Consider the following 26,934-nt stretch of genomic DNA (forward strand, 5'->3'; position numbering starts at 1 on the left):
GTCAGAGGAGCCGGTTTGTCTCGCACAGACACAGGCGATGGAAGACGTGCGAGTTTACGTACATCCGGTTTTCAAAATAAAGCATTAACATAAAACGTGAAGAGTTGAGATAAGATTGGTAGTGAGGGAAAGAGTATTTGAGTCCAGGACAATTTACACATCAAAACAGGGGTGTCCAACTTTTAACCACAGAGCATGTAATCTGGCCAGTAACTATTCATTTATAATGCAAAATGACACCTAAAACATACATAAATATCTATATTATAGCTTGACATTAAGTGGCAGGCTACATGAAATCAATAGGAGGGCCACACATGGCCCATGGGCTGCGAGTTTGAGACCTCTGAAAGAAATTTAAAATGACGTGTACCTTGAAATTACTTTAAACCTGACACTTTAATCATATTTAATTAATGATCCTGACAAAGTTGAGTTCAGAGGCACAATCACTTGTGGTATTCTAACACAATGTTGTGTACTAATACGAATAATAATGATGTTCATGCAAATGCTGTGGCCTAGTAAACACAAACTCACTTATCCCACTTTATTTAGAAATATCGACCTTAAATCTTGCCTGACTAATAGATGATGCAACTTGACCCAAATAATCTGTGATTCATCGCTTTTGTTTGCTTTACTGTGACACAGTTTACCAGTTAAAAGTTAAAACTGTACTATTATTATTATTATTATTATTATCATCATCATTATTATTATTATTGTTGTCATTATTATTATTATTATTATTATAATTACGGTTATTATTATTATTATTGTTACCATTATTATTTCTGAATCCGATCCATGATGTATAAAGAGTGGAAAGGTGTGTCAGGTTCAGGATTAACATATCAATTGACTACATATGTGAGTCCTCAATCTAAAAAGAAAATCATGGCAAAAACGATGCCACTGAATCCTGGAAGACAACAGGTAATGAGTAACTACGGGGTCTCAATGTACAGTTGAAGGACATGCAGAGTGATTCCCGACACAAAACATATTCCTGGAAAAACCTAATGGAAAATGAAAAGGTCATAATAGTTTGGGATTTTTCATTAGTTTTTACTTTTTGTTTTTAGAGTGGGTTGGCTAGTTTTTATTTTGGTAAATGTCTAGATTAAGTTTAGTTTATATTAGTTTTAGTGTTTTACTGTGAGGAACTATATTGTAAAGGAAAACCAACCAAACCGTGTAGAGTCGAGCCATACTGTACTGGACCGTGTCGTGCTGGTACCATGTAGTAGAAAACGCCATTAGGGCCCCATAAAGGCTTGGGTCGAGCCTGGTTATGCCTCGCGTTTCCAGCCGCCAGAGACAGAGGGCGCTCAGGCAACGTATTTGTCAATAAGCGCCTCGGAATACTCCCGGAGAAGAAGTCGGGTGACATGGAAGTGGGCAGGACTTAGGTTCTGAAGGCGAAGAAGCTAGCCGCTAGCCTCCCGGCGCTACAGGCTCTGGTTCTATCTCTAGTCGATCGACATGGTCCAACTGGTGGGTTCCCTCAGGAAAGAGTTGGCGGACTCCCTTTCCACCTGCAAGGTGCTGGTGGTGGGAGCGGGAGGCATTGGCTGCGAGCTGCTGAAGAACCTTGTCCTCACCGGCTTCAAAAACATCGAAGTGGTCCGTCACATTCATGTTTGTGTGTATGTGTGCGTGTGTGTTAGCTCGCTGGCTATCATGCCAGGTCTTTGTGCTGCTCTCTCACTGCAGACTCGCACTGAATTCCCGAGCCGTGGCTTTGATTTAAGTAAAACACCAGAATCGGCAGGACCTAGCTGCACCTCCGTCCCATGAGAATGCAGTTTAGTGGACAGACGCGGGTATTATACAGTAAAAAAACACACAACAGGAACACTAACTGTTAGCTGTAGCATTTGGCGCCATTAACACAGCTAAGTTAGCTCAACTTCTTTGTAATGTGACGGCCGGTTGGATGGCTATGTGCCATCACAGACACAATTTACACACATTATTATTATTAAGTTATATATTATACACATTACTGGATATAATGATGTCTTATAATGATTCAAAATGGATTTAAAAAAGCGTCTCCTGTGTGTGCAGCACATTAACAAATATTAAAATTAATGTCAATGTTTATTGCGATTGTTTAGAGTTCACCCCAGATGGTGTTTCCACACCTTTTATGGACCCCCACCAATTATACTCTCACAAAAGTGTAGAATAACATACATACCAGTTTACATGTATTTACTATTTTCTATTATTTCAGTTATAAGTAGCATGGACAAATTAACAGCTTGATAAAGCATATTTAACCAGGGGGAACACATTGAGGACAGTGCCCCACATTAATAATACTAATGTTATGTTTATTTATGACAACAACTGTTCAACTCTAACCAGCTGTGGCTTGTTTCACTAATAAGAGACATTTATAACCTCCTGTGGAGCTTTGAGCCTTGTCATGTTTGTAAAACAGGTTTACTCAACTTGTGGACAAAAACATTCACCCTGCAGCAACTTTTTTTAAAAGAAGCCCAGTTCCAAACCTGCGCTTAAGTGCTTAAAGGGGTCACTAGAACATTTCGTGACTGAGAATACCCACCACCATTTCTTTTATGTGCAGGGCGAATGCATGACAGATTTAATCATCAGTGTCAAAATGACACAGTTACAAAGATAGCAAGAAGTACTTATAGTTGCAAATGATGCAACCAGCCAGCAAGAACAAAACGTTTAATCATGCCAACAACCGACAATGATATGACAATAACATTTAAATCATTACAAGCAGCAAGTATTGAACACTGTAAAATCTTAAAGGGGAATGAAAGAAAATTACGTATACTTGTGGTATTTCTAAAGTTTTATTCACTATAAAGGGCTGAGAGGAGAGTGAGACTGAGGAGATGAGAGGAGGAGCTTTGAGAGAGAGAATGCGAATTAAAGAGAACTTCAAACTGTGAAGTGCAGTATTAAATCTCTGCTCTCTGCCGAAAGCATACATGAATTATATCTCAATCTCGTTTCATTTTTGACAGATTGACTTGGACACAATTGATGTCAGCAACCTGAATCGTCAGTTCCTCTTTCAGAAGAAGCATGTTGGCAAGTCTAAAGCACAGGTATGTAAACAGGAACCTGGAGTAGATCTTATTCAAGCAGCCCTTCTTATGTAAACAGAGTAAATCTCCTTCTGTGTCTAGGGCTGCAACTATTGATTCTTTTTTATCAGTGAATAATCTTTCAATCACTTTCCTGACTAACTGTTTAGTTGTGCGGTCCATAAAATGTCAAAAATGGTTGAAAACTGCTGATCTGTGTTTGTCAAACCTTGAAATGAAGATTATTTGACCGCAAATTTAATGGTTTTCTTTGTTATATGGAGCAAAGAAAACGGAGTATATTGCTATATTACTAGCGCAGATATGTGTATTTCTGCCTCAGTGATTGACTTTGAATGTTTGCTGTTTTGCAGGTGGCAAAGGACAGTGCCTTGCAATTCTGTCCTAGTGCAAATATCACTGCCTACCATGACAGCGTCATGAAGTGAGCTGCTTTCTGTCTTTCTTGTCCGTCTCACACATACAGTATATAATAACACTTGAATCACTTTTGACACGGGATCTCTCTCTATTTTTATTAACAGCCCTGACTACAATGTAGAGTTCTTCAGAAAGTTCATGCTGGTGATGAACGCTCTGGATAACAGAGGTAATCACATGCAATCTTCGGCATTGTTTTTGGTTTAATTGTCAACACGTTTAACTGTGAGGAATTAAAATCACATTTTCGTCTCCATAGCGGCCCGCAATCATGTGAACAGGATGTGTTTGGCGGCTGATATCCCTCTGATAGAGAGTGGCACTGCGGGTTACCTGGGACAAGTCACAGTCATCAAAAAGGTAGGACATGCACATCTTGGGCTACATTATGGCAGAGCAATAAAACATTAATTAAACGTTTTCTCTTATCCTTTCTTGTTCCCTTTTTTTCCCCCGTCCTGTCCACACTCTCTTCCTTTGCCAGGGACTGACTGAGTGCTACGAGTGCCAACCTAAGCCTACCCAGAAGACCTTCCCTGGCTGCACCATCAGAAACACTCCATCCGAGCCCATACACTGCATCGTCTGGGCCAAGTATCTCTTCAAGTAAGTTCTGGCATCCTTCAAGTGATATAGAAAATGTGTGGTTGAGCTGCAAATGTGAGAAAGCTGCATTAGTTCACCTACCGTTGTCTGTCTTTTCTTTAACTTAGTCAGCTGTTTGGAGAAGAGGATGCAGATCAAGAGGTGTCACCGGACACAGCAGACCCAGAGGCCGCATGTGAGTCACAGCGCAGTATTGCATTACATTCCATTACCTTCCATTTGTGACAGAAATGGACAGATAGTGATAATGGTAGAAATATGCAAGTGTGTGAAACTGTGTGACTTGCACACAGGGAACCCAGAGGACACAGCAGCTCGTGCCACAGCCTCAGAAAAGGATGGAGACATCAAGCGCGTCTCCACCAAGGAGTGGGCCCGTTCCACCGGCTACGACCCTGTCAAACTCTTCAACAAGGTAACAATCAGAAAAATCACAAGACATAGTTAAAGATTTTACTGGTATAAAAAGTTTTGACTCTTCACGTCCTGATGGACGGAGCACTAGGGTTCTTACAGGTGCTTGAAATCATTGAAAGTGCTTGAATTTTGGAATAAAAAGACTCAAACTGCAACTAACCATGAAATATCAGCAAATATTAATCATTGTTTCCCAAATCTGGAAATGATGATGTTCTCAAATTACATATCTTGTTCTCAAACCATAAGGATTACAATCACATATTCTGCTGAAGATGCTGAAAAATCAAAAAGGTTGTTAGTTATGTTAATGATTAAAGAGAATGTAAAGTAAAGAAATAAATAAAGATTTAAGTCGATTAATCTTTGAAGCCATAGCTAAAGCATTTGAAAATAATCTTTCATAACAAATAGCTATCTGACTTGAGTTGTTTACTGATTCGATGGAAAAATGAAAATCATATGTAAAATGAAAACTGCTCTCACTTTTTCTGTAAGTTGAATTTCAAATGGGAAACAAATGTTAAATTTCCTATCCTGATGTTACAAAATGCAAATCTGGCTGTTCATAGCAAGTCTTATAACGTGATTTAAAAAGTTAAAACAAAACAAGTGAGTATGGACTCTTATGTACTTCTATAAACATCTAATGAAAGTGTTTGAATTTGACCATAGAAAACTAACAGCCCTGAATCATGGAGACATTTTAGTGTGTTGCCACCACTTATCAACACACTTATCATTGTCTTTTCTCTGCAGCTTTTCAAGGATGATATCATGTACCTGTTGACCATGGACAAGCTGTGGAAGAAGAGGAAAGCTCCTACTCCTCTGGACTGGCACAAGCTGGAGGACAAGCGTATGTGTGAATATTTGTGTCTTTGATTGAAAACAGTAGTTGTAATAGTTGTAGAGTGTATGTCTTTCTCTTGGCGCTGCGCATTTGTCAGGGTCTTTATCTGTATCTCTGTTTGGCTCAGTGCGTCCTCAGGATGACACTCCAGTTTCAGGGCTGAAGGACCAGCAGGTTCTGGGTGTGTGGGGTTACTGCCAGCTGTTCCAGCACAGCGTGGAGACTCTCCGCTCCCAGCTGCAGGAGAAGGGAGACGGTGCTGAGCTCGTCTGGGACAAGGTAAGGGACGGAACGTTAAATTTCCTACATCATGGATCAAAGCTGCTTTTAAACCCTATAGAAGACTGTGTGACTCATGTCTTCACACTGTGTCCTCTTGTCGTCAGGACGACCCCCCAGCGATGGACTTTGTTACAGCTGCGTCAAACCTTCGTATGCACATCTTCAGCATGAACATGAAGAGCCGCTTTGATGTTAAATGTAAGTTTTGTCAACGAGAAATCAGTTTCAGTGCAAACCTAGTGTATCCTTTATTTAGTAAAGAATATTACACATGACTGAGAATTAGACGGATGCTAGTGGGTCATGTAAATGTAAATGATTTATTTGTTTCAGCCATGGCAGGAAACATCATCCCTGCTATAGCCACAACCAACGCCGTCATTGCTGGGCTCATCGTGCTGGAGGGGCTCAAGATCCTGTCAGGGGAACTGGAATCCTGTCGCACGGTCAGTTCAGCTTCCTTCACGTGTCCATGAGTGTTGTCACAGCTACAGCAGGCGTTATTGTTCGGTCATTTCTGTGAAAAAACTTTCAGCATAATCAAGTGATTAGAGAGAGAACGACAACAAATGTTATTTTGTGGCATCTGTCACTAAAATGTGCTTCTGTTTGTGCTGATGTTTTTTTTTTTTTTGTAATTGCAAAAACTTTTTGTCTTTTCGTCTCATCTCAGATCTTCCTGAACAAGTGTCCCAACCTCAGGAAGAAGCTGCTGGTCCCATGTGTCCTGGACCCTCCGAAGGCCAACTGCTACGTCTGTGCCAGCAAACCAGAGGTCACAGTCAAACTGAACGTCCACAAAACCATGGTCCTCTCTCTGCAGGACAGGGTAAGCTGTGTGTGTGTGTGTGTGTTTATCTTCAGCCTATTCTGGACAAATCTATTGACCCATTTGTGGTTTTTTTCACCCTACGCCAGCAAAAATAACACAAATAACAGAGCTGTACAACCTATCAAAGAGTATATTAAGAGTATAAAAAGAAGAACACAAAATATTTACATCTGTGTCATAAGTAAAAATTTACAATATCAGGGTTTTTGCTAGAGAAAGGGAGAATGAGGGCCACACTGCGTTTAGAAATAAATGTTTGTTCTTATATTTTCCCTTTTAAGATGAGCGTAAATAGCAAAGAAAACATTGGTGTTTATGTGAATTCAGAGCCATTTAAGCCCTTTGAGTGTCTGATTATTACACTTTTGATATTTATGGAGTCATTCTGCATTTTCTGGCAAACGGGAATAGTGTTTAACTGGCTTCAATTTGATATTTTTAAGAAAAAACAATCATTAAAAGTGCATTTCGGTGAGAGGACGCAGCGCCCCTGTTACCCAGTTAAGAAAAAAATGTGAATGTGCAAAGAATCAAAACATCGTGACTCTACACAAAAGAGGAAAAGGGAATCTGATCGCAATAGTTGTAGAATTACAATAAATCAGGATCGCAATGCAAATCCAGTGACTCGGACACATTTGAGCTGCGTATGTTGTCCCAACTCTAGTTTTTGATGCTGTTTTTTTTTTATATACTTTTTTGACCGTCACCTTGTTTATTTGTTTTAAGATTTAATGTTTTTTTTTTATCCTGTGCTCAGATCCTGAAGGAACGATTCGGCATGGTGGCTCCAGATGTTCAGATAGAAGACGGAAAAGGGACAATCCTCATCTCGTCAGAGGAAGGAGAGACAGAAGGTGGGGACAACTGGGGGGTGGGACTGTTAAAAAAGAAATTGAAAGCATGAAAAATCACTTGTTCAGAAAAGAGATGTGTATTTGTGAGTCTTTACATGGACAGGTGAGGGCGCTCTATCCCCTCACCTGAGAATATTTCAGCTGGTGCACTGACCTGTGTTAAAACATATGGGATAATTTAAAACACAACAGTTTCATACGTTAAAGCCTATTTAAGTGTATTAAGTTTGCACATTATCGTACTGGAGTCAGAAGTAGGTTTGTTTTGACTTTTGAAACAAAAAGAAAATCATCTTTTGAGAGTGAGAGTTGAGAAAACAACACTTTCGAGAATATCATCATATTCTCAATATCAATATCATTTTCTGACATTTAATGGACCAAACAAGTACGCGATTAATAGCACAAATAATAGACGTCGTTCGTTGCAGCCCTGGTGAATAAAGAGTAAGTGTTTTGGAATAAATGAACATAAACGAAGCGTACTGTAAATATGATTTCCCTCCCGCCTTCACAGCCAACAACAGCAAGTTCCTCTCAGACTTTGGGATCCGTAACGGCAGCCGCCTGCAAGTCGACGACTTCCTGCAAGACTACACGCTCCTCGTCAACGTCCTGCACACGTATGTCGCTCTACTCATGTGTTTACTTTTCATGGTGCTGCCCCAGGGATCGAACCATAAATGAAATGCTGAATTGTTGTTGTTTTTGTTGCATTTGTTGACAGTGAGGAACTTGAGCGGGATGTGGAATTCGAGGTAGTTGGTGAAGCTCCAGACAAACCTCCGCCACCGCCGCAGCCGCAGACTAACCAGGAAGAGGGAAACAGCATCACCAATGGCAACAAGGACACCGCCCAGCCGTCCACCTCCTCTAAAGGTCAGCACAGCTGTTTATCTGTTATCTACACTGAAGTCTAGATTCCTTGCCATCATGTTAACGTCATGTAAACACGGTTTTAGACGGTTTTTGCAAATCGAATCATCTGTTGATTATTTTTTCCGTTAATTGAGTACTTTTTTGGTTTAAAAAAAAAAAAGGGTTCGAGGTTCCCAAACCTCAAATACACCGAATTAGAGAGAGAGAGACTTCACTGTGATTTATTCGTTTCTAACACTTAAACACTAAGAGCAGCGCACTCACTCAGCTCTGACTTGCAGTGATATTTCTGCTAGGCTGTGATGCATTCAATGACGCTCGTAAAATCTTCTCACTGAATTTGTGCACAGATATGCATTGCCCCATCTCTGATATTGGTAGGGACAATATGGCCTTCTCCAAATACTCTGCGCTTGATGTACAATTTGACTATAGGAGCTCCGACTCACATTGGCTCCCGCGTAATTCGCATATGCGACGTTAGAAGGACAAATGTCTTCAAATGAGTATTTGAATTAATTAAATTATTAAATTAAATAAATAATTAAAACAAGGATTGCTGGTGAAAACAGCTCGTTACCAGAGCTTGTTCCCTGAGGACCAGGGTTGGGAAACACTGGACTAACGGAACCGATAATCGTACCCACACCCTTCCAGTTAAAAGCATTACCACTAAAGCTACTGTCACAGCGGTGCACATTAGATGTAGAAACAGAATAAGTTGGAGATTTAAATTCTCTTTATGTGAATTTAAAAACGTATTGATATGAAATTTACTACAACTATATGCTGTTAACAATACACATTGACGGTGCTTGAACTCAATGTCAGAAAGACCTGCAAATGAAACCCGAGTGTGAACCGTGTTCTCCTGTGTCTTTCAGGTCAATCAGAGGACGATGACCTCATGATCGTGGACTCTGACGAGGAGGAGGAGGAGGAGGAGAAGGTTGTGTCATCCAGCTCTGCAGCAGCGGGCAGCAGCAGCGCCACCAAGAGGAAGCACCCGGACGCAGAGAGTGGAGAGAGCTCCACCAAGCGCCCCCGCACGGAGCAGTCAAGCGCAGCCGCCGCCAATGATGACGACAACAACGACGACATCATCACTCTGGACTAAACCCGTCCTCCTTGGTCTCCGGAAGGACTGAGAACTCTTTAAAAGTGTCATTTTTTTTTTGACTTGAGACAGACAGTAGGCCGAAATAAAACACCTCTTTTATGAAGAACAATTTACTGCCCTACTTTATCTTTCACGCCCTCCCCCCACTCTGTCTGTACTTTGATCGCCCCCCCCCCTCCTCCCTCCACATGACGCTGTACATAGATTCTCCACTTAAAAACAGTTTGTTTTGTTGTTTTTCAAAAGTACACGCACGCAAACCTCTTTTTTGTTATTTTTATTCATTCCTTGTCCCTATACGATGGTTTAAAAACAAAAAAATCAAGTGCTTTTTTTGTATTTTTTTTATAAATGTACTGTATTTCTCATGCTACACAAGTCAGGGTGTTTTTGTGTGCTTTGTGGTCAGGTTACAAACCATTTGAAACCAAAATAATGTTGTGGACGATGACGACAGTAACGGAGAGGTTGACCTTGGAGTGTGCAGTGGTGTAGGTTCTGTTAGTTAATGGGTAGGTAAAGCACAGAAGCACAGCCGGGGCAACTTTCTTTAGCCACATGGTGATTTTTGGGATTGTGAGTTTGCTACCTCTTTTCTAGAACTGACGACGTTGTGGTTAAAGACGAGCGACTGTGCCCTCCATAACACCACCACCACCACTGCAGTGAGGCATCGGCTCTTAGATATTTAAAAAAATAAAATAAGAAGTTCTTCAAACAGCCATAGAGCAGCAGCAGCACAGTGGAGCAAACACGGCTCCCTGCGAACCTGCAACCTTCACAGGCTCCGACTAAGCACAAGCAGCTTAGATCCAGACCGCTATAGTCGCTGTGTTAATGTTTCTACGTAAGTGGATTTTTTTTATCGGTTTAAATACTTAATGTGCGGAACAGGTGGTAGGTTGATATGTGACAGAGATGGAGTAGATGAAGTTGGTCATGTGTTGTACTGTAGAGGTGAAACTTGGACGCTGGTGGTGGCGGTGAGTCCTGCTCTTATATATTTAACACACACAGACAGTCACAGGTGAGCAGCTGCTCCAGTCCAACCTCTGTCGGTGTCCATGATTTCATATTTCATTGTGATATGACTTGTTCTTTGAAGGCTGCAAGGAGCCGTTTTGGACCAATTTGATGAAGACAATAAATTTGACCATGCAGAAGTTCTTTTGTCTTTGTCTTGTCCATCAGTGATCGTGAATACATCTATATATAAGTGAGGAATAAACTGGTCCCATACTCACAGAAATCCCCAGATTAGGTTAGGGCTGCAACTAACTATTATTTGTTTTCATAATCTATTACTTGTTTGGTAAATGAATAAATATCAGAAGGTCTTGGAAAAATGTTTTGTGCACAAACCAAAATGATTCAATTTTAATCATTTATTTGTGGAACAACAAAAACTATTCACATTTAAGGAGCTGAAACGTTTTGATTATGTTTCTGTAATGTTTAATGCACAAGTATATGGACATTTTTAATGCTAAAAAACAATTATTGTTATCCATAAGCGTTCAAATTTACTGTTATACAAAAAAACTGTAAAAGAAATAGTCAAGCACGTTATTATTTCTTGATTAAGATGTCAAATTATAGTTATTTACTACAAACTTATGCTTGATTAATTCCTGACTTCTTAGAGAAGCCCAGTGTGCATTTATTATTTGCCAAATAAAGAACAATGACATTTTTAGCTTTAAACAGACATAAATGTGAATGTTTTTTTGACTTGTCTCAGTATTTATGGAGCTTAATCCTTAGTTCATTTTTGATTTGGAGTCGGGCCCCAGCCTCTGATTGGACAACTGTCTGTGTCCGTTAAGAGACTATAATTGAGGCTGTGGAGAGAGTGTTCGTTTTTTTGAAACCCACGCTTTTCTTATTTGATTTTTTTGAAGTTTTACGTTTTGTTTTCGTACGTAGCGTTTCGAACGTAGCTTTCATTTAGTAAAGCTATGTTCCTCAACTCTACAGCTCATTTGTGACGAAATTGACCGAGCCACGTTAGCATTTAGTCAAAAACTCATCTCAAACCTTCACTTTACACGGATTAAAAGACGCACGGGGACTTTCATTGCTGTCAGAATGAAGAAAAAAAGTGAGTATTACGTGTATTTAGTTTTCAGACGTGAGCTTTTTGAACAAATCTAACTTTTTAGTTAGATTTAGTTAAAATAAACTTATATTAGTCCACATTTTAGTCCCGCGTGACAGGCGGGGATACTCACCACTATACTAACGAGGAAGTATATGAATTAATGATAAAGTACCCTTTTTCACCACAACACGTTTTCGGATGGATAGTGCTGATATGTTACGATACGTGCTGAGTAGACGTACAGACTTGTAATAATGAATGTGTTGAGTTGAGTAGTTTTTTTTTGTAGTGGAGATGCAACCTAAACTGTGACGTGCCGTGCCGAGGCGAGTAGAGCCAGTGGAAATACACCACAAGCCACGCGCAAGCGTCCGTCCCGCAAAATCATCAAAACAATTACTTATTATTTCATTAATCCCATTATTTTTTAATGTATAGGGTTGAATATGACATTTTTTTTCAATTGGATACAGGTGGGCCGAGATGTAGGCCACGCCCCATATCGTATTCATCGTCTCTGTGGCGCAATTGGTTAGCGCGTTCGGCTGTTAACCGAAAGGTTGGTGGTTCAAGCCCACCCAGGGACGTTTTGAGTTCAATATTAGTCACATTGCCAGTCAGTTTAATATAGCGCTCTGCAGAATGCATAAATAAATGATATAATAAGCAAATGTTTTACATTTATTTCTGCATTTCTGTTCACCTACATTAATTAATTCATTTATTTCTGTGTCCATATGTTAATGAGGTAGGAGGTCCTAACCTCAGTCAAACAGCATGATTGGTTACAGGAGTGTGCTCGATTCGGGTCGACGACTTCTGCCTTACCAGCGGCACTGAGTCGTGTACAGGAATGTTGTTGGCTACCAGCCCGCCCAGCACTGTTGCCAACTCCTCAGTAAGGAAAGTCGCTACTGGCTGTCGTTAAAGTTTCTAAATGACGTCATCGCCTAATTTGCAAGCATCTACTCATCTCAACACATCCATTATTACAAGTCTGTACGTCTACTTGCCTTAAATCACGCACGTGAGCACATATCGCGACAAATTAGCACCATCCATCCGAAAACGTGTTGTGTTGAAAATGGGTACTTTATCAAATATTCGCGCACCTCCTCGTTAGTATAGTGGTGAGTATCCCCGCCTGTCACGCGGGAGACCGGGGTTCAATTCCCCGACGGGGAGATATACTTTTTTTTTTTTATATGGACTAAAAAGGGTGACTTTACACTTGGATTACTATTATTATTAGAAGCTATCTTCTTGTTGTCAATAGGTCTGAACAGGACGTGGTTGTAGCCGAAGCCAGGGCTCTTATTTTGTAAAAGGGAAAGTGAGGCCTGAAAGGAAATTAAATCTAATGTATATGTAAATAAATAAATGACATTCGGAGACATGCACAACTTTGGCAGTTCGATTTGTTTACGTTTAGAACAATCAACCAATGTTTTGCCCTAACACACCTCACTTCCCCTTTTAGATCTGGCCTTCAAAATAGGAGCCTTTGGCTTCAGCCACAACAACTTCCCGTCCAAACCTCTTGACAACAAGAACGTTTTACAATAAAAGCTCGCATAAAATCCACAATTGCATGTTTTGTTTACTAACCCAAGTGGGTTCCTGTAATACCGGAGGCCGCAGCCAGGGGTGCTTGGTGTTGTTTTGAGGGGCATTAGGACCCTGGGGTGCAGCAGGAGGGGCGGCAGCAGCAGCAGCAGTGCAGGGAGGAGAGATTGATAAAACTAAACAACCCTCCACGCCCTGCAGTCTCTGGGAAGTTTCTCCGCATTCCTGCCATACACATACACACACACACACACACACACACACGCTAATATATATATATATGTACAGACAGACAGCTGGAAGGAACCACACACTGAGGCTGGGTAAGTGTGTGTGTGTGTGTGTGTAGAGAGTGAGAGTCAGAGTGCCCTTTTCCTGGTTTTGGTTTCTCTGCAGAACAACTGAACTGTGTCTTACTGTGTGTGTGTGTATGTGAACTCGTTTTCTGCTATAAACACTGATTTTGTCAGAGCCAGTCGTCCTCATTGGGGACAAAAGCTCAGTACTAATGAGGGAGAACCTCATTTATAAGGCTGCCTAAGGTAAAGCTAACCCTACTGTGGTTAGGTTAAGGGTTAAATGGGTTATTAACCAGTTATAGTTAAGGTTTTGTTCACGCTGTCCAAATGAATGGAAGTTAATCCAGTGTAATAACACAAGAAAAGCTACGTAAACCTGTTTGTGTGAGTGTATAATACTTGTTTTGTTGCATTTTAAGGACATAAACACTGAGGTTGTCCAAATGAATAGAAGACAATAAGTGTGTGTGTGTGTTCAAACAGGACTTTAAAGGCGGTGGTGGTGTGGACCTGCTGTAGGAGCCTCACCATCAACATCCTGCCAGGTATTGATTGTATTTCCTGTCTCATTCTCTCTGTCTTTCACCTCGCACTATGCTCAGCTGTCGCTGCACCGTGTGTCACAAGTGGAAGTCCAGACTGAGTCACTTTCACTTTGGTCCACTGCGTGTGCCTGTGTAAAGACAAAGGAGGGCAGTTTATCTCTAAAACTCCTATCACCAGAGAGCGTCCGCTTCAGCTGAAACATCCAGTGTTCATTCATTATTATCGCGATGCAAATGATCCAGAAATGACCGCTCTTCAGTTTCACATGCAAACGTTAAAGTGTTATATCTGATAATGCAAATACATTTCAATTTGTTATGGCTCTGGTCAGTTTCCTACAGTTAACAACACTTTAAGATCTCTGGATTTCAACATTAATAACTGTTTATAATGATTAATAATACTGTATTTTCGTCCGGAATTGTCTTATTTTTACATGGACAAATATTTCCACACGGTGGACATCAAAACTGTAGTGAGTAACTTTTAAACATAAACAAAACCGTCGTCATATGAGGTCATACAGTGCTGATTTATCAGATCAAAATCAGAAATGCTTTATTGATGTTACAGCTACTACAACCAAGAACAGAAATTAACATGAACTAAGGCACTATAAACTATATATATAAGATTTTATACAATAAAATATTTACCTCTGTGTCGGATATACAAGAACTGAATAAATAAGTGCAGATAAATGGTGTTAGAAAATTGAAATTGAACCTAAATAAGTGAACTGTGTGTAACCTAATATATAATATATAAATTTTAGTGTTTATATAAAAATAAGTGTTGAAATGTGCAACTACATTGGTGCTGATTGTAAATGAAGTCAATCAGACGCACACGACTATACACATTACATATAGCTTTAGATATACAGCTACATAGGTATATCAATACAATAATGTAAGCAAATTTAAAACTACATTTAGCCGAAAATTAAACAAGAAGTTGCTGCTCCTTTGATCTCAAATGCTTCACCACACCTCAGTGGTGGTTTTATCACTCGAGAAGATCGTCTTCAAGGCACTTTTGGATAGAATTTACTTCTCTCCGCTGTGTTTCTCCTCCACTCTGAGTGTGTGGAGAGGGGGAAAGGGACAAAGACACTGATTCACCGGCTTCCTGTAGCAGCGTCAGTTAAATTACGGTAAGAACCACACGTTGGCTTTGAAGTGCAACTTCTCAGCTCTCAGAAACTGTTGTAATTTTTCTGAAAGCACAAACCCGTCGTGTTGTTACGTAATAAAGGGTTAATGTACTCAAATATTGCGGTTTACGGCCCCAAACCAAACCATGACTTACGGACTTATTGTATGGTTTGGTTTTTTTCACTAATAAAAAATAATAAAAAAAATTTTTTTTCCTAAACCTTGATACGTTTACTTTACATCACAGATGAGCAAAAATGACAGAATATTAATGAAGTCAAATCTAATAATCTGCTTGTTGTAGATCTAAAGTATCACAGTTTTAAACTGTGTTTTTACTTTCCAGTAAAATTCCAGTAAATGCGGGTGTGTACGGGAATATAGTACTTTAAAATGTTTAAAGTTTAAACATGAGTTCAGTAGATAGAATGGCTGGATTTGTTATTGTATTGTTGAGTCTGGCAACGTTAGCAAAGGTGTCGGTTTGGTAAATCCTGGAATTCCACTTTAAACTTTCATTTAACCTCTTCCTGCGAGTGGAGCAAGGAAAGAAAAAGGTCTGTGACGATCGATGACGCTGCAGTTTGAAGGTGAACTTGTGAACTTGTGTCTCCCCAGTCTCACCATGAGTAAGGCAGGTGCTGATGAAGGCGGCGGCGGCAGCAGTGAAAAAGCCTTGCAGCAGGCGGAGGATGAGACTCCCGAGGGAAAGTTCCCGGGAAAACTGAGCGCCGTCATCAGCGGACCGGGCTGGACCAAGGTCACCTGCCCCTGCTGTGCCACAGAAAGGGTGGAGCCACTCGTTCTGGTGAAGCTCGGAGCGAACGTTCGGCCCGAGACCAAGAGGTGGCTCATCAAGCTGATTGGAGCTTCTCAGAAAGATGGAGGTAAAAGAATAAACATTTATGAACTCTGTTTCTCTCATACTGGAAATCAACTGGCCTTTATTGCCTGGAAGGACGTTCTCTATTGCCACATGGCTTCTTCCACTCACATATTACCTTTTTTCTGTCTAATAGAGATCAGATATCAGATATTTGACGTATTTTAATCATCACCATCAACTGATTCTCATTTAATCAAGCAGTTATTACACATTATTTGCATTGTTACAATATTCTACAATATACTACAGAGGTTAGAGTCGTTGTGGGTGTTTTCATGTGGATGAAGACAATGAGTTGTTTACAGAAAACCTTTTAAAGAACAAGAAAGAAAAAGATTCTATAGGGAAAGTTCTGGAAACGGCCTAAACAAAGTTCTGTTTTTCTCGATTTCATGCATTTACTTAACTTTTTTCTCTTCTAAACAAAGCACAAACAAAACAAAGCATATTGGTTTTCCCATTTGTGGTTCTGTTTCTGTTTATTTTTTATTTATGAGATATTTTTTCCTGATAGCTCAATTGCAAACAAAGTTGTTCAGTTGACTCCAGTTTTATAAAAGTTCCGTCATTAATTCAGAAAAGCTGAACCGAAAAAAAAAAAATCGGGAGAAATTACATCATTAATTCAGATAAACTGAGGCGACTATAAAAAAAACGGGAAAAATCCTCTCCTCAATTCATAAAAACAGCCAAAAACAAAAAAAATGATGTCTTTCATTCAGAAAAACTGAACTGAAAAACAAATTCTGGAAAAAAACCATCAAATGAGTCAAATTTTTGTTTAAACAAATACACTGTAGACAGAGATACAGTTTAGTTTAGTTTTTTGAATAATTTATGGGCCAAAACAAAAGGTGCACTATCATCATCTATATACAGTCGACCTGTCGTCTCCACAGCAGCCTCTCTTTTCATCACTCACACAAAATGTCCTCAAAATGTCTTCAAAATGTCCTCCGTCCGTCCCCAGGTGCTGGTTTATTGGCTCACCCCGGTGAGGACGCCAGTGGCAACATCGTCGTCGTCTCCGCTCCTCGCTGCACGTTACTGCGAGCCGCCGAGGAGTTGGGTCTGTGTAAGACGTACCAGAGCGGGGACATGGAGGCGTTCTCCTACAACGACAGAGACAACTTTAAAGATTCAGGTCAGGAAAACCAGTTTTCAGCTTCTTAAATGTGGAATATTTTCTGGTTTCTTTGCTCCTTATGACAAAGCAATCATTCAAAATGGAATAGTTTTGGTTTGTGGTCATCATTTCCACCATTTTTCAACATTTTATGACATTTTATGGACCCAACAATAAATAAATAAATTACGAACGCAACCGTATCGCCCTAATTTCGATTTTATATTATGTTATTAATGTTTGGTCTATATCGCTCAGCCCTACATTAGTACATTAAATCGTTGGTGTCAAAATAAAGCTCTAGTATCTGGATCATCTAATTCTAATTTGAGGTTTGCTGAGGTTTTCTGTTAATCATCATTGGATTTCTATGTTTTCTTTGTGTGTATTTTTGAATATTGAATATTTCTTCGTCCCTGTGCGTGCGTGCGTGCGCGTGACAGACAACACGGAAGTGTTCCTGACTCTGGCCGAGCGACAGTTCATGGTGAAGTACGAGCTGGACGGTCTGCGGGCGCAGAGGGACCTGAGGATCCCCGGTCTGACGGACGGCTGCGCGCTGCAGAACCGAGACAACGTCTGTGAGTTGTTTTTCCCCCACGTTTGCTTTTAGCTCAGTATGAAATAATAATACATGTACATATGTCCAGTACGGGTGCAAAAACATATTTTTTGTATTTATTCTTTATTCTTCTATATTTTTTATACATAAGTTTGATACATTTATATATTTTTTTCTTTTCTTTTATTGCTTTTCTTTGGTATTCTTTATTTTAACTGAATCTAAAGGTCACACATTTATAGCAGAAGTGTAACCCTGCACTGTGTGTATCTACTGTAGAATACTTGCTGACCTCAGCTGTTTGAAATCGCTTTATACAGCAACATTCGCACGATCAACTTCTTTCTGTGTTAATCGTGCGTCACTGGCCATGTTGTGTTTCTGATGTCGTGTGTGTGTGTGTGTGTGTGTGTGTCACAGGGCAGAAGCTCGGCTCGGCTGGTGTCATCGTGGACACGTTTCCTCTCCACAACCCGGAGCAGCTGAAGGAGCTGAGTGAAGCCTGGTACTCTGGGAATCAGCTGGTTCAGCCGCTGGGTGGGTTGGAAAAACAGAAACTGACCCGAGGGAGCGTTTGTGTTTGTCCAAACTTTGATAATGTGAAGATTTCCGGGTGCTAACGCTCTGTTCTTTAATCATTTTATTTTCATTGTCACAATTGTCATTTTTAAATGACAATGTCACCAAATCGAAAAAACGAAAATATTCTGCTTTTCTATCACAGCTTAATGTGGATGACACGTGACTGAAAACTGATTTTCTAGCTGCTATGAAAACTTAACGTCTGTTGGTGAAAAATGGGCCGTTGACAAACATTTTTCGGCATAGTTTTTGTTAACGACAGCCTGTTGGTGGCCCCAAAAGCAACCTCTTATGGCCCTTTTTCACAGCACAGCACGGTTTAGGTTGGTTTTCCACTACAAAAATAGTACCTACTCAACGTGGGCGGAGTCATCACTGTTGTTTGTTTTACACACGACATTTGTTTTCCGTGTAACTGAATCATTAGAATGGACAGAATGAGCACGATGTTTTGATTTCATTACATTACATTACATGTCATTTAGCAGACGCTTTTATCCAAAGCGACTTACAAAAGTGCATTTAAACATTTGGGTACAAATAAGAGCTAGAAGTAAGTAAGAGCTTCAAGTAGAACAAACTATGAAGTGCTAGTCATAAGTGCAATACATTTATTTTTTTTTTTTTGTCGTCTTAGTCGAGGTAGAGTCGGAACAAATGTGTTTTTAGTCGGCGTCGGAAGATGTGGAGGCTTTCAGCTGTCCGGATGTCGATGGGGAGATCGTTCCACCATTTGGGAGCGAGGACAGTGAACAGTCTCGAGTTCTGCGAGTGCCTCTGTGATCCTCTCAGTGAGGGAGCAGCAAGCCGGTTTGTCGATGCAGAGCGGAGTGGGCGGGCTGGGGTGTAGGTTTTGATCATGTCCTGGATGTAGGCTGGACCGGATCCGTTTGTAGCATGGAACGCAAGCACTAGAATCTTGAAGCGGATGCGAGCAGCTACAGGAAGCCAGTGAAATGAAAAACATCATTGCCAGTACCTCAGATTCTGTTTATGCAATTTTGGATTTGTTTTTCTACGTCCTGCATCACTGTAACCGTAACAACAGAGACGTCTTGTTTCTCTGATTGTTGCTTCATTCAGATTCAGTCAACGGGTATTTTGGAAGCTCTGTGGCTTTTTACTTCAGCTTCCTGGATTTCTACACCTGGTCTCTGCTTCCACCCGCCATTCTGGGTCTGTCCATCACATACTTCTCAGGTAGGTGTGTGGATTTACCTATTGTTTTTTTATGTATATATTATTATTATTATTATTATTATTATTATTATATTTTATGACAACCTTTTCCTGCTGAAAACTGAAGTTTGTCTCACTTCCCCGTCTCTCTGCACCAAAGTCCAATGAGAAAATCTGTGATTTTAATAAGTGACACAAACTCACCAAATAAGGAAGCAGTAGACCGTCAGCTGCTGCGTCTCCATAAGTTAAAAATGCAGATTTTTTCTATGGGGTTTGGTGTGGGAGAGTAAGCATTTTTTAAAACTAGAAAAAGGCTAAATATATACATATACATAAGGACGAGGTCGTATAAAACATTCAAAACATCATAAAAGGACAAGCTAATTATCTCATTTTAATCACAAAGCCATTGCAGTGGACACACTCAAACCACAACCCTCATATTTGAAGCAGAGAAACCATACAAACACAAAAACAAACTAACTGGCCACAAAGTTCCTGTTGCCGCTCACAGGTGAGGCACAGAAGGAGGTGGTGGACTCAGTCTCGGGCGCGCAGGTCGAGGAGGAGGATGAAGATCACGGTCACAGCGGTCACATGATCCAGGCGGTGTTCAGCATGCTCTGGTCCACGGTTTTCATGGAGATGTGGAAGCGCAGGAGCTCGTCCCTGTCCTACCGCTGGGGCACCCTGCACCTCGCCGAGCGCTTCGCCGAGCCCAGGCCTGGGTTTCACGGTGACCTCGGGGTGAACCCTGTGACGGGTCGCGTGGAGCCACTGTTTCCCGGCTGGCAGAGAGACCTGCGTATGGCGCTGGTGTCGATTCCCATGGTGGGGCTGTTTCTGGGTAAGACTTTGATTTGTACTTTTGAATCAAATGAATTCAAAGTGTGTTTGCTCCAGCTTGCGATATGGACACAGATTTTTACGAAGGAGTATTAGGGCGAGCCAAAAAAAACAAAAACAAAACAGCACAAGGGAAAAAAAGAAAAGAAAGTCAGTTGCACGCGCTTTGTTGTGGTACGTGGTCAAGCCTCGGCAGTTTTTTTTTGCCTGACTTTTTGTTATTTTCTTGTACCGGAATTTTTTTAAATTTTTTTTACCTGACTTTTTTTTTATTCTTGCGGATTTTTTTTTTAAAAAAAACATTTTTACCTGATTTTTAAAAAAAACTTCTACCTGACTTTTTTTTTTCTTGTGCCGAATTTGTAAAAAAAAGAATTTTTTTTTGCCTGATTTTTTTTGTTATTTTCTTGTACTGGATTTTTTAAAAATTTTTTTTACCTGACTTTGTTTTTTCTTGTGCCGGATTTAAAAAAATAAATAAAAAATTGCCTGCTTTTTCCCCTTGTGCCGGATTTTTTTTTTTGGCTGTTTTTTTTTTTTTGGCTGGCCCTAATACTCCTTCGTAGATTTTAGTCACTACCTAATAAAAATTGCTTTATCTCGCTGTTAGACAGCCCTTTTTGATCTGGAAACAGAAGTTTATAAACCCTCCAGTCTCCTGCACCAAAGTCCATAGAGAAAATCAGCATTTTTATTTCACAGGAACACAGAAGCTGCTGGTCTCCCACTGTCCTCTCTGGTAATTTTATCTGCATAAAGGATTTCAAACACCATAGTCACAAAATGAGACATTTAAATTGCTGTGTGCTGTGATGGACTTTGGTGGACGGAGGGAGACAGAGGTTCAAACTTCAGTTTCCAGTTGTAAAAAGCTGTCTAGCAACAAGATAACGTGGTGATCATGTTCTTCATATAATCATACACTTAAGCAGGCATAACATTTTTCTTAGTCTGTGATCTTCAGCTTTGCCTCTTCCCTCGTCTCCCCCCTGCAGGGCTGGTGATTCTGGGGATGCTTGGCTTCTACTGGGGTGAGGCTCAGGTTCAGCAGCTGCACACTGACTGGGACTCACTGGTGTCACAGACGTTGCTCTACGTGCCCTCGGTGCTGCACATCGTCTACACGAACATGCTGGCCACTGTTTACAAGACGGTGGCACGGGCTCTGACTGAATATGGTGAGAGGAAGAGAGCGACGGAGGGGGAGGGTCATTTCAATGAATGCCACAAACACCCCGGCCTTCAAAATAAGAGCCACTGGCTTTGGCTACAACAGAGAGAATAATACATGCCCTCTTTGCCCTGGTTGCAACATCCACGAACCTGATGGAAAACTGTGTCTGTTTCAGAGAACCACAGAGAGGAGTCGTCCTTCGAGAAGCACCTGACAGCTAAAGTCTTGGTGGTACGTTTCCTCCTCCTCTTCTTCTATTGTCACACTCGCGCTCGTCCTCCGAGCTGATTATTAACCCCCTTTTTCTCTCTGTCTTCCTTCCAGTTCACCTTCTTCAACTATTTTGCTGTGCTCTTCCACATTGCCTTCTTCAAACAGGACGTGCCTTTGCTCCGAAAGGTAACACAGGGTCCCTGCAGGTCCTTGAAAGGTTTTTGAGAATCGAGAATCTAAATAGAGATTTTGTGCAAGAAAGAAGTTGATATTTAGGTCAATGTCTCCCTTGTTGTGTTGTGGACACTGTCCACTGTCTCTCGAGCGAGTAAAGTTAAGCAAAGAGAGAGCAAATGACGACGCGACGCCTGGGAAATGAAAACTCCGCCCAACGTCTCTGTCTCACCATCTCTGCCTTTAGCGTCTGGCGTCGCTGCTGATCGTGACGCAGCTGGTGAACCAGGTGACAGAGGTGGCCATACCGTTCCTGGTGGACCGCTTCATCAGCGCCCCCCATAGGGCAGAGAGTGAAGACGACCCACAGGAGGACAAATTCAGGAAGCAAAGCACCCTCCCCGTTTTCCCCGTGTGTACAGATTATTAAAACGTGTTTATTTTGTGGTTCAGGTGCCGGTCGAGTACGACAGCTCAGTTTCTTCTTTTATTCCAGGGTCTGTTTGCAGAGTACATCGAGCTCCTGGTGCAGTTCGGGTACCTGAGCCTCTTCTCCTGCGTGTATCCTCTGACGGCCGTGCTGCTGCTCGTCAACAACATGACGGAGATCCGCTCGGACGCGTACAAGATCTGCAAGCTCTTCCGCAAACCGTTCACGCCGCCCGTGGCTAACATGGGCGTGTGGCAGGTCAGCAGAAACACACACACACACACAGTGGAAATGAGTCACACGCAAACAGCTCGTGCCGTTGTCCTGCGTTTCAGCTCGCATTCGAGGTCCTGAGTTTTGTCTCCGTCGTGTCCAACTGCTGGCTGCTGCTGCTGTCGCCACGGTTACGGGGCCTGTGTCACGAGGCCGGGATGAGCAGCACAAACATTCTTTTGTCAGCTGTTTTGGTCGAGGTATGAAGGAGGGCGAGGAGACACATGATTAGTCTGTGTGTGTGGGTGCGTGTGTGTAACATTGTGTGTGTTTTGTGCAGCATTTTCTCATCTTGGTCAAAGTCGTCCTGTCGGTCCTGATCCCAGACGAACCGGACTGGATCCGAAGAAAGAGAGAGCATATAGAGTTCACGTCCATGGAGGCTCTGAAGCTACAGGTGAAACCAGGTTTTCCTGTTCATCGAAAACAAAGAAATAGAACTAGTTTATGATAACAAATGAAACACAAAAGTATTGTCGATATTTCAGTGGCAATGGTCCTGAAACCAGAAGTAATTGTGAGATTATTGGAAAGTTGAAATCCTGCGTTGTGTCGCTTTAAAAAAAAAAAAGCATAAATAACTTCAGTTTAATTCATGAAACAAGTCGTGAAATTGTCAAATAAACATTCAGATACAAAACAAATAGGGAATAATCGGACAATTAAATACATGATATTATATGTATTATTATTATTATTATTATTATTATTATTATTAATAATAAAAAAAGGCTAAATATCTGCTCCAATAATCAGCTCAATAGATAAACTAGTGTTTCTTTAACTAGCACTCTCAGTACTGTACCTTTACACGGCTAATGTTTGCTTTAATCACATTTCTTGTTGCATATTCGACCTTTTATCCTTCGATCTGCATCACAGCGTTTCCTTCTTCCTTCTCTTGCAGAAGCTGCAGCCTGACAAGTCGTGATTTCGCTTCGACTAGAAAAGATACTGCTGTGCAGAACCATCGTCAGTGTTGTGTCCACGCTCACAGTATATCTATATATATATATGTATATATATATATATATATATACACACACACCGCTCTGCTTTAACGCTCACTGTGTGTTCACCGTTGAAGCCTTTTCTGCTCTGCTCTGCTCTCTCGTCACCAAATGTGCTAATTATGACACATTTGTACCTGGAATTGCACCTTTACATCACTCACAAGGTAAAGAGAAAAGTGTCGCCTCCCCCTTTATATTTAATATTAGACAGCGAATGGAATGTAATGATTATTATTATTATAATAATTATTGCACTTAAAAATATTATGTCTCAGTATAGAAGGGATTTGTTCAGATTGAATTGATATATAATTAAGATTAAGTGAGGGACTAACAGGAAACAGTATAAATTATACAGTATAAACAGCCTGATGTTTGTATTACGTTACCTTCATAAAGAGCTCTGGTTCTCTCTGACAGCAGACGCTTTTCCATGATGCAGTTCTAGCGCGACTCGGCTCGACTCGGTTCGGTATCAGACACGCGTCGTTTTCCGTTACTTCATAGTTCCTCCTTAGCGACTTAAACGTAAAACGTTAAAAGATGTTTGTCAAACCCGGAAATTACCAAAATGATTGAGTTGGAATGATTTCTTTGTCATATGGAGCAAAGAAACGAAGAAAATAGTCACATTTTTGAAGCTAAAACAATCAGAAATCTTGTTCTCAAAGTAGCTGAAGATGAAGTTAGTAATCGATTAATCCAGTCATTGTTTCAGCTCTAGTGTAAAGTTCCTGGAAAAATAAGACATCACTTAAACGCCATGGCTTTGTTTTATTCCTTCAAATCTGTGGTATATATATACATTTACAGCAAGTATCGGGGGATTTTAGGTTGTAATGAAATGCCAAAAATAATCCTGGTTTTATTGTCCTGAGGGGCAAATTCATTTCAAATTCACGTGTTTCATCAAATAAAAACAAAAAAAGTACTATTATTATATAATAATAATAATAAGTGATACTGTCTTTTCCCCCTTATTAGAATTACTTTTATTTGCACACACACACACAGTAAGTAATCCCACTGTAGTTAAAGGAACATCAAATATAATCTGAGACTCAAATGTGGATCAACCAAAGAACCATTATATGCTTCGTTGTTAGGAATATATTATTTTTTTATGCCTTTATTTTTATATTCACCTCATCAGGCTATTGCGTGCCTTTAAGAAGTGTCAGCTTTGACTTCACTGAGTTGCAGAAACTCATTTAATCTAATACAGAGTGAGCGTTGCTTCATGTAAAGAACATACAGCTGACGCCACAGCGGGAACGACCACCGCGTATCGTTTATTAAATATAAAGTATATCCTGCTGTAAGTTATTGTTGTTTTTTTAAGGAGGTAGTATTTCTTTACAGCCACCAGGAGGCACTATACGCTTGTATTTACAGTCAGTATCCAGCTCTCCACAGGCCCTGGTGGCTGCAGCACAGATGCTCATCTGTGGTGTGAGGCGCCCCCTGCTGGCTACTGTTGTACATTTTCACGACTGGTGTTTGTGTGTGTGTGTGATCTGAAATACAGGTGGCAGTGTTGCTTGTTTGTCCCTAAAATGAAATAAATATGTACAAAAACTTCACCTCTTGTTATTATGTGTAGAAAGTATCTTAAAGATACTTGTACTTTTTACTCAAGTAAAAGTTGAAGTCACTTTTTTTTTTACAATATTACTAAAGTAAAAGTACTTAAACTGTACGACATTTACTGTACTTAAGTATACTTTTTAATTTTTATTTTATGATATAAAATGTACTGAAGTTTTAGAAGTAAAAATATTTTTTAAAAAGTCAGGAGTTAAGGATCGAGCCATGGTGGCTCAGTGGTGGGGCGAGGTGTCTTTCAGCTCTGCTAGAATATAGTGTCCTTGAGCAGCGTGTGAATGGGTGAAAACTGGAGAGTAAAGCAGCTCGTCAAGACTAGAGGAGCTCTATGTAAATACAGACCATAATAATAATAATAATAATAAAGTAACGAGTAACCAAGATAGTTAGAGGAAATGTAGTGGAGTAAAAGTTGCAAAGTAACAAGTAAAGTACAGCTATGTGAATTTTGTACACAAAATTCAACATTAAACATGCAGTTTATAAAGATACAGAAACGTAATTGATAAATGAAGTTGTTATGTTAATTTTCTCACATGAAACCATACGTTAAGATGCTCCCTCCTGTCATTTTGATGCATTTGTATTAATAATAATTCCAAGGCAATAATTATGGCCTGAAATGCAGATGAAGATTCACATGGACTCACTGCAGGGACTCACAAACTGGACTAATCTTAAAGTAAATCGCTCAATTAACGACGAGTGAAGAAAGGAGGAGTCACAGTGTTTGGCTCCAGGTGAGAGTGGATGACGTCAGCTGACGTGAGTTGAAGTTAATCAGCCTCTCTGTGTTTGTCTCTGCAGTCGAGGCTCGTTGTTTTTCGTGGTCTCCGCTCAGAAGACTCTCCACTCACGTTTTCACTTTCACCTCCTGATGTGAGTCCAACGTTTCTTTACATTTTTGTTTGATGATGCAAGTCACTCTCTACCAAGTATATACTATCATTTAATTTACCGTCCAACGTGTCATAAAGTTAAGAGGTTTAATTGCTCTTCGTACTTGAGTAAATGTATTTTGCTCTTGGACACATTGTCCTCACTTAAATGTCCTATTTCCTGAACTTTGTTCTAAAGAGCACCCACTTTTACCCCCCCCAGCTTTATCTGTATTGGGCAAGAAAAACACAAACGCTGTAGTTCTTTAAACATTCAGAAGTTTCCCTTTCACTTGTTCACCTGAGGTCTATTTTGGCAAAAATCTAAGAACTACTTTCCACTGGAACTCCCCTCCATATGTTTGCATTGGTGACTTTATAGATTTCCTCTCCACTGAATTCCATCTCAAGCTTCGTCCACTTCACATTTGCTGACTCTATTTTAAAATGGTGCTTTACAAGAGATGTTTGGTGAAATAATTAAAGCTTCTCCTTGTGTGCATGTTATTCAAAAACAAACATACACTGAATCAGGACCCAAAACCACCCGTGACCCATCTACTGATCCTGACCCAGTTTTTGGGAATCACTGGTTAAGAGGATTATCACAAAGAGGCCAAACAACTATGCAAAAATGGGGTTTTTATGCTCAATTAAATGACTTTTAATGTACTTTTAACGTCGCTTAAGTCAAAGTACAGTCAGACAGACCTGTTTAACTGATTAACTGTGTCTGTTGAACTCTTCATTGGATCTAAAACACGAGTTTAGAATAGAAGTAATTCAATAATTCAAACACAGATACAGTGAGTGGAGGACATTGTGTCTCAAGGGACATGAAAAAAAAGAAAAAAAGTCACGAGTCATCAGCTTTTAAGTAAACACACTTGACTCTCAGATCTTTTATTTATTTATTTATTTATTTAATCATTTTTAATAAATAAATACAGAAAA

The 26,934-nt window shown here is 40.3% G+C and overlaps 2 protein-coding genes and 2 non-coding genes across 4 annotated transcripts; all 4 read left to right on the forward strand.

The window, feature by feature from the left end:
* Positions 1–1,389: 1,389 nt before the first annotated feature.
* uba2 (ubiquitin-like modifier activating enzyme 2) lies at positions 1,390–10,530 on the forward strand. The gene is made up of 17 exons (XM_044037003.1): positions 1,390–1,629; positions 3,018–3,101; positions 3,455–3,525; positions 3,626–3,690; positions 3,781–3,881; positions 4,006–4,127; positions 4,235–4,302; positions 4,421–4,542; positions 5,304–5,403; positions 5,525–5,676; positions 5,784–5,877; positions 6,013–6,125; positions 6,353–6,508; positions 7,272–7,368; positions 7,886–7,991; positions 8,096–8,247; positions 9,132–10,530. Exons 1-17 carry the CDS (start codon positions 1,489–1,491, stop codon positions 9,362–9,364), a joined length of 1,977 nt encoding a protein of 658 aa, XP_043892938.1. The 5' UTR covers positions 1,390–1,488; the 3' UTR covers positions 9,365–10,530.
* A 1,451-nt stretch (positions 10,531–11,981) lies between these two features.
* Positions 11,982–12,055, forward strand: trnan-guu. The gene has a single exon. It is a non-coding gene; the product is annotated as a tRNA-Asn (tRNA).
* A 526-nt stretch (positions 12,056–12,581) lies between these two features.
* Positions 12,582–12,653, forward strand: trnad-guc. Its single transcript has one exon. It is a non-coding gene; the product is annotated as a tRNA-Asp (tRNA).
* Positions 12,654–13,292: 639 nt separating this feature from the next.
* On the forward strand, positions 13,293–24,114 carry ano10b (anoctamin 10b). The gene is made up of 16 exons (XM_044036994.1): positions 13,293–13,357; positions 13,817–13,878; positions 15,655–15,923; positions 16,893–17,066; positions 17,492–17,629; positions 18,031–18,147; positions 19,276–19,392; positions 19,889–20,221; positions 21,216–21,398; positions 21,570–21,625; positions 21,719–21,793; positions 22,029–22,193; positions 22,278–22,469; positions 22,547–22,684; positions 22,765–22,881; positions 23,392–24,114. The coding sequence occupies exons 3-16, from the start codon at positions 15,662–15,664 to the stop codon at positions 23,413–23,415; spliced, it is 2,091 nt and encodes a 696-aa protein (XP_043892929.1). The 5' UTR covers positions 13,293–13,357; positions 13,817–13,878; positions 15,655–15,661; the 3' UTR covers positions 23,416–24,114.
* Positions 24,115–26,934: the final 2,820 nt, after the last annotated feature.

The sequence above is a fragment of the Solea senegalensis genome, linkage group LG10 (assembly GCF_019176455.1).
Source record: "Solea senegalensis isolate Sse05_10M linkage group LG10, IFAPA_SoseM_1, whole genome shotgun sequence".
Taxonomy (NCBI): Eukaryota; Metazoa; Chordata; class Actinopteri; order Pleuronectiformes; family Soleidae; genus Solea; species Solea senegalensis.

Excerpts from the sequence above, each read along its gene's own strand:
- uba2 (XM_044037003.1), top strand. The coding sequence starts at position 1,489 with ATGGTCCAACTGGTGGGTTCCCTCAGGAAAGAGTTGGCGGACTCCCTT. Across the intron at positions 4,543-5,303 it reads CTGTCAAACTCTTCAACAAG|CTTTTCAAGGATGATATCAT; the intron begins GTAACAATCAGA and ends TTTTCTCTGCAG. Across the intron at positions 5,878-6,012 it reads GAGCCGCTTTGATGTTAAAT|CCATGGCAGGAAACATCATC; the intron begins GTAAGTTTTGTC and ends TATTTGTTTCAG.
- ano10b (XM_044036994.1), top strand. The coding sequence starts at position 15,662 with ATGAGTAAGGCAGGTGCTGATGAAGGCGGCGGCGGCAGCAGTGAAAAA. Across the intron at positions 22,470-22,546 it reads CTAACATGGGCGTGTGGCAG|CTCGCATTCGAGGTCCTGAG; the intron begins GTCAGCAGAAAC and ends CCTGCGTTTCAG. Across the intron at positions 22,685-22,764 it reads TGTCAGCTGTTTTGGTCGAG|CATTTTCTCATCTTGGTCAA; the intron begins GTATGAAGGAGG and ends TGTTTTGTGCAG.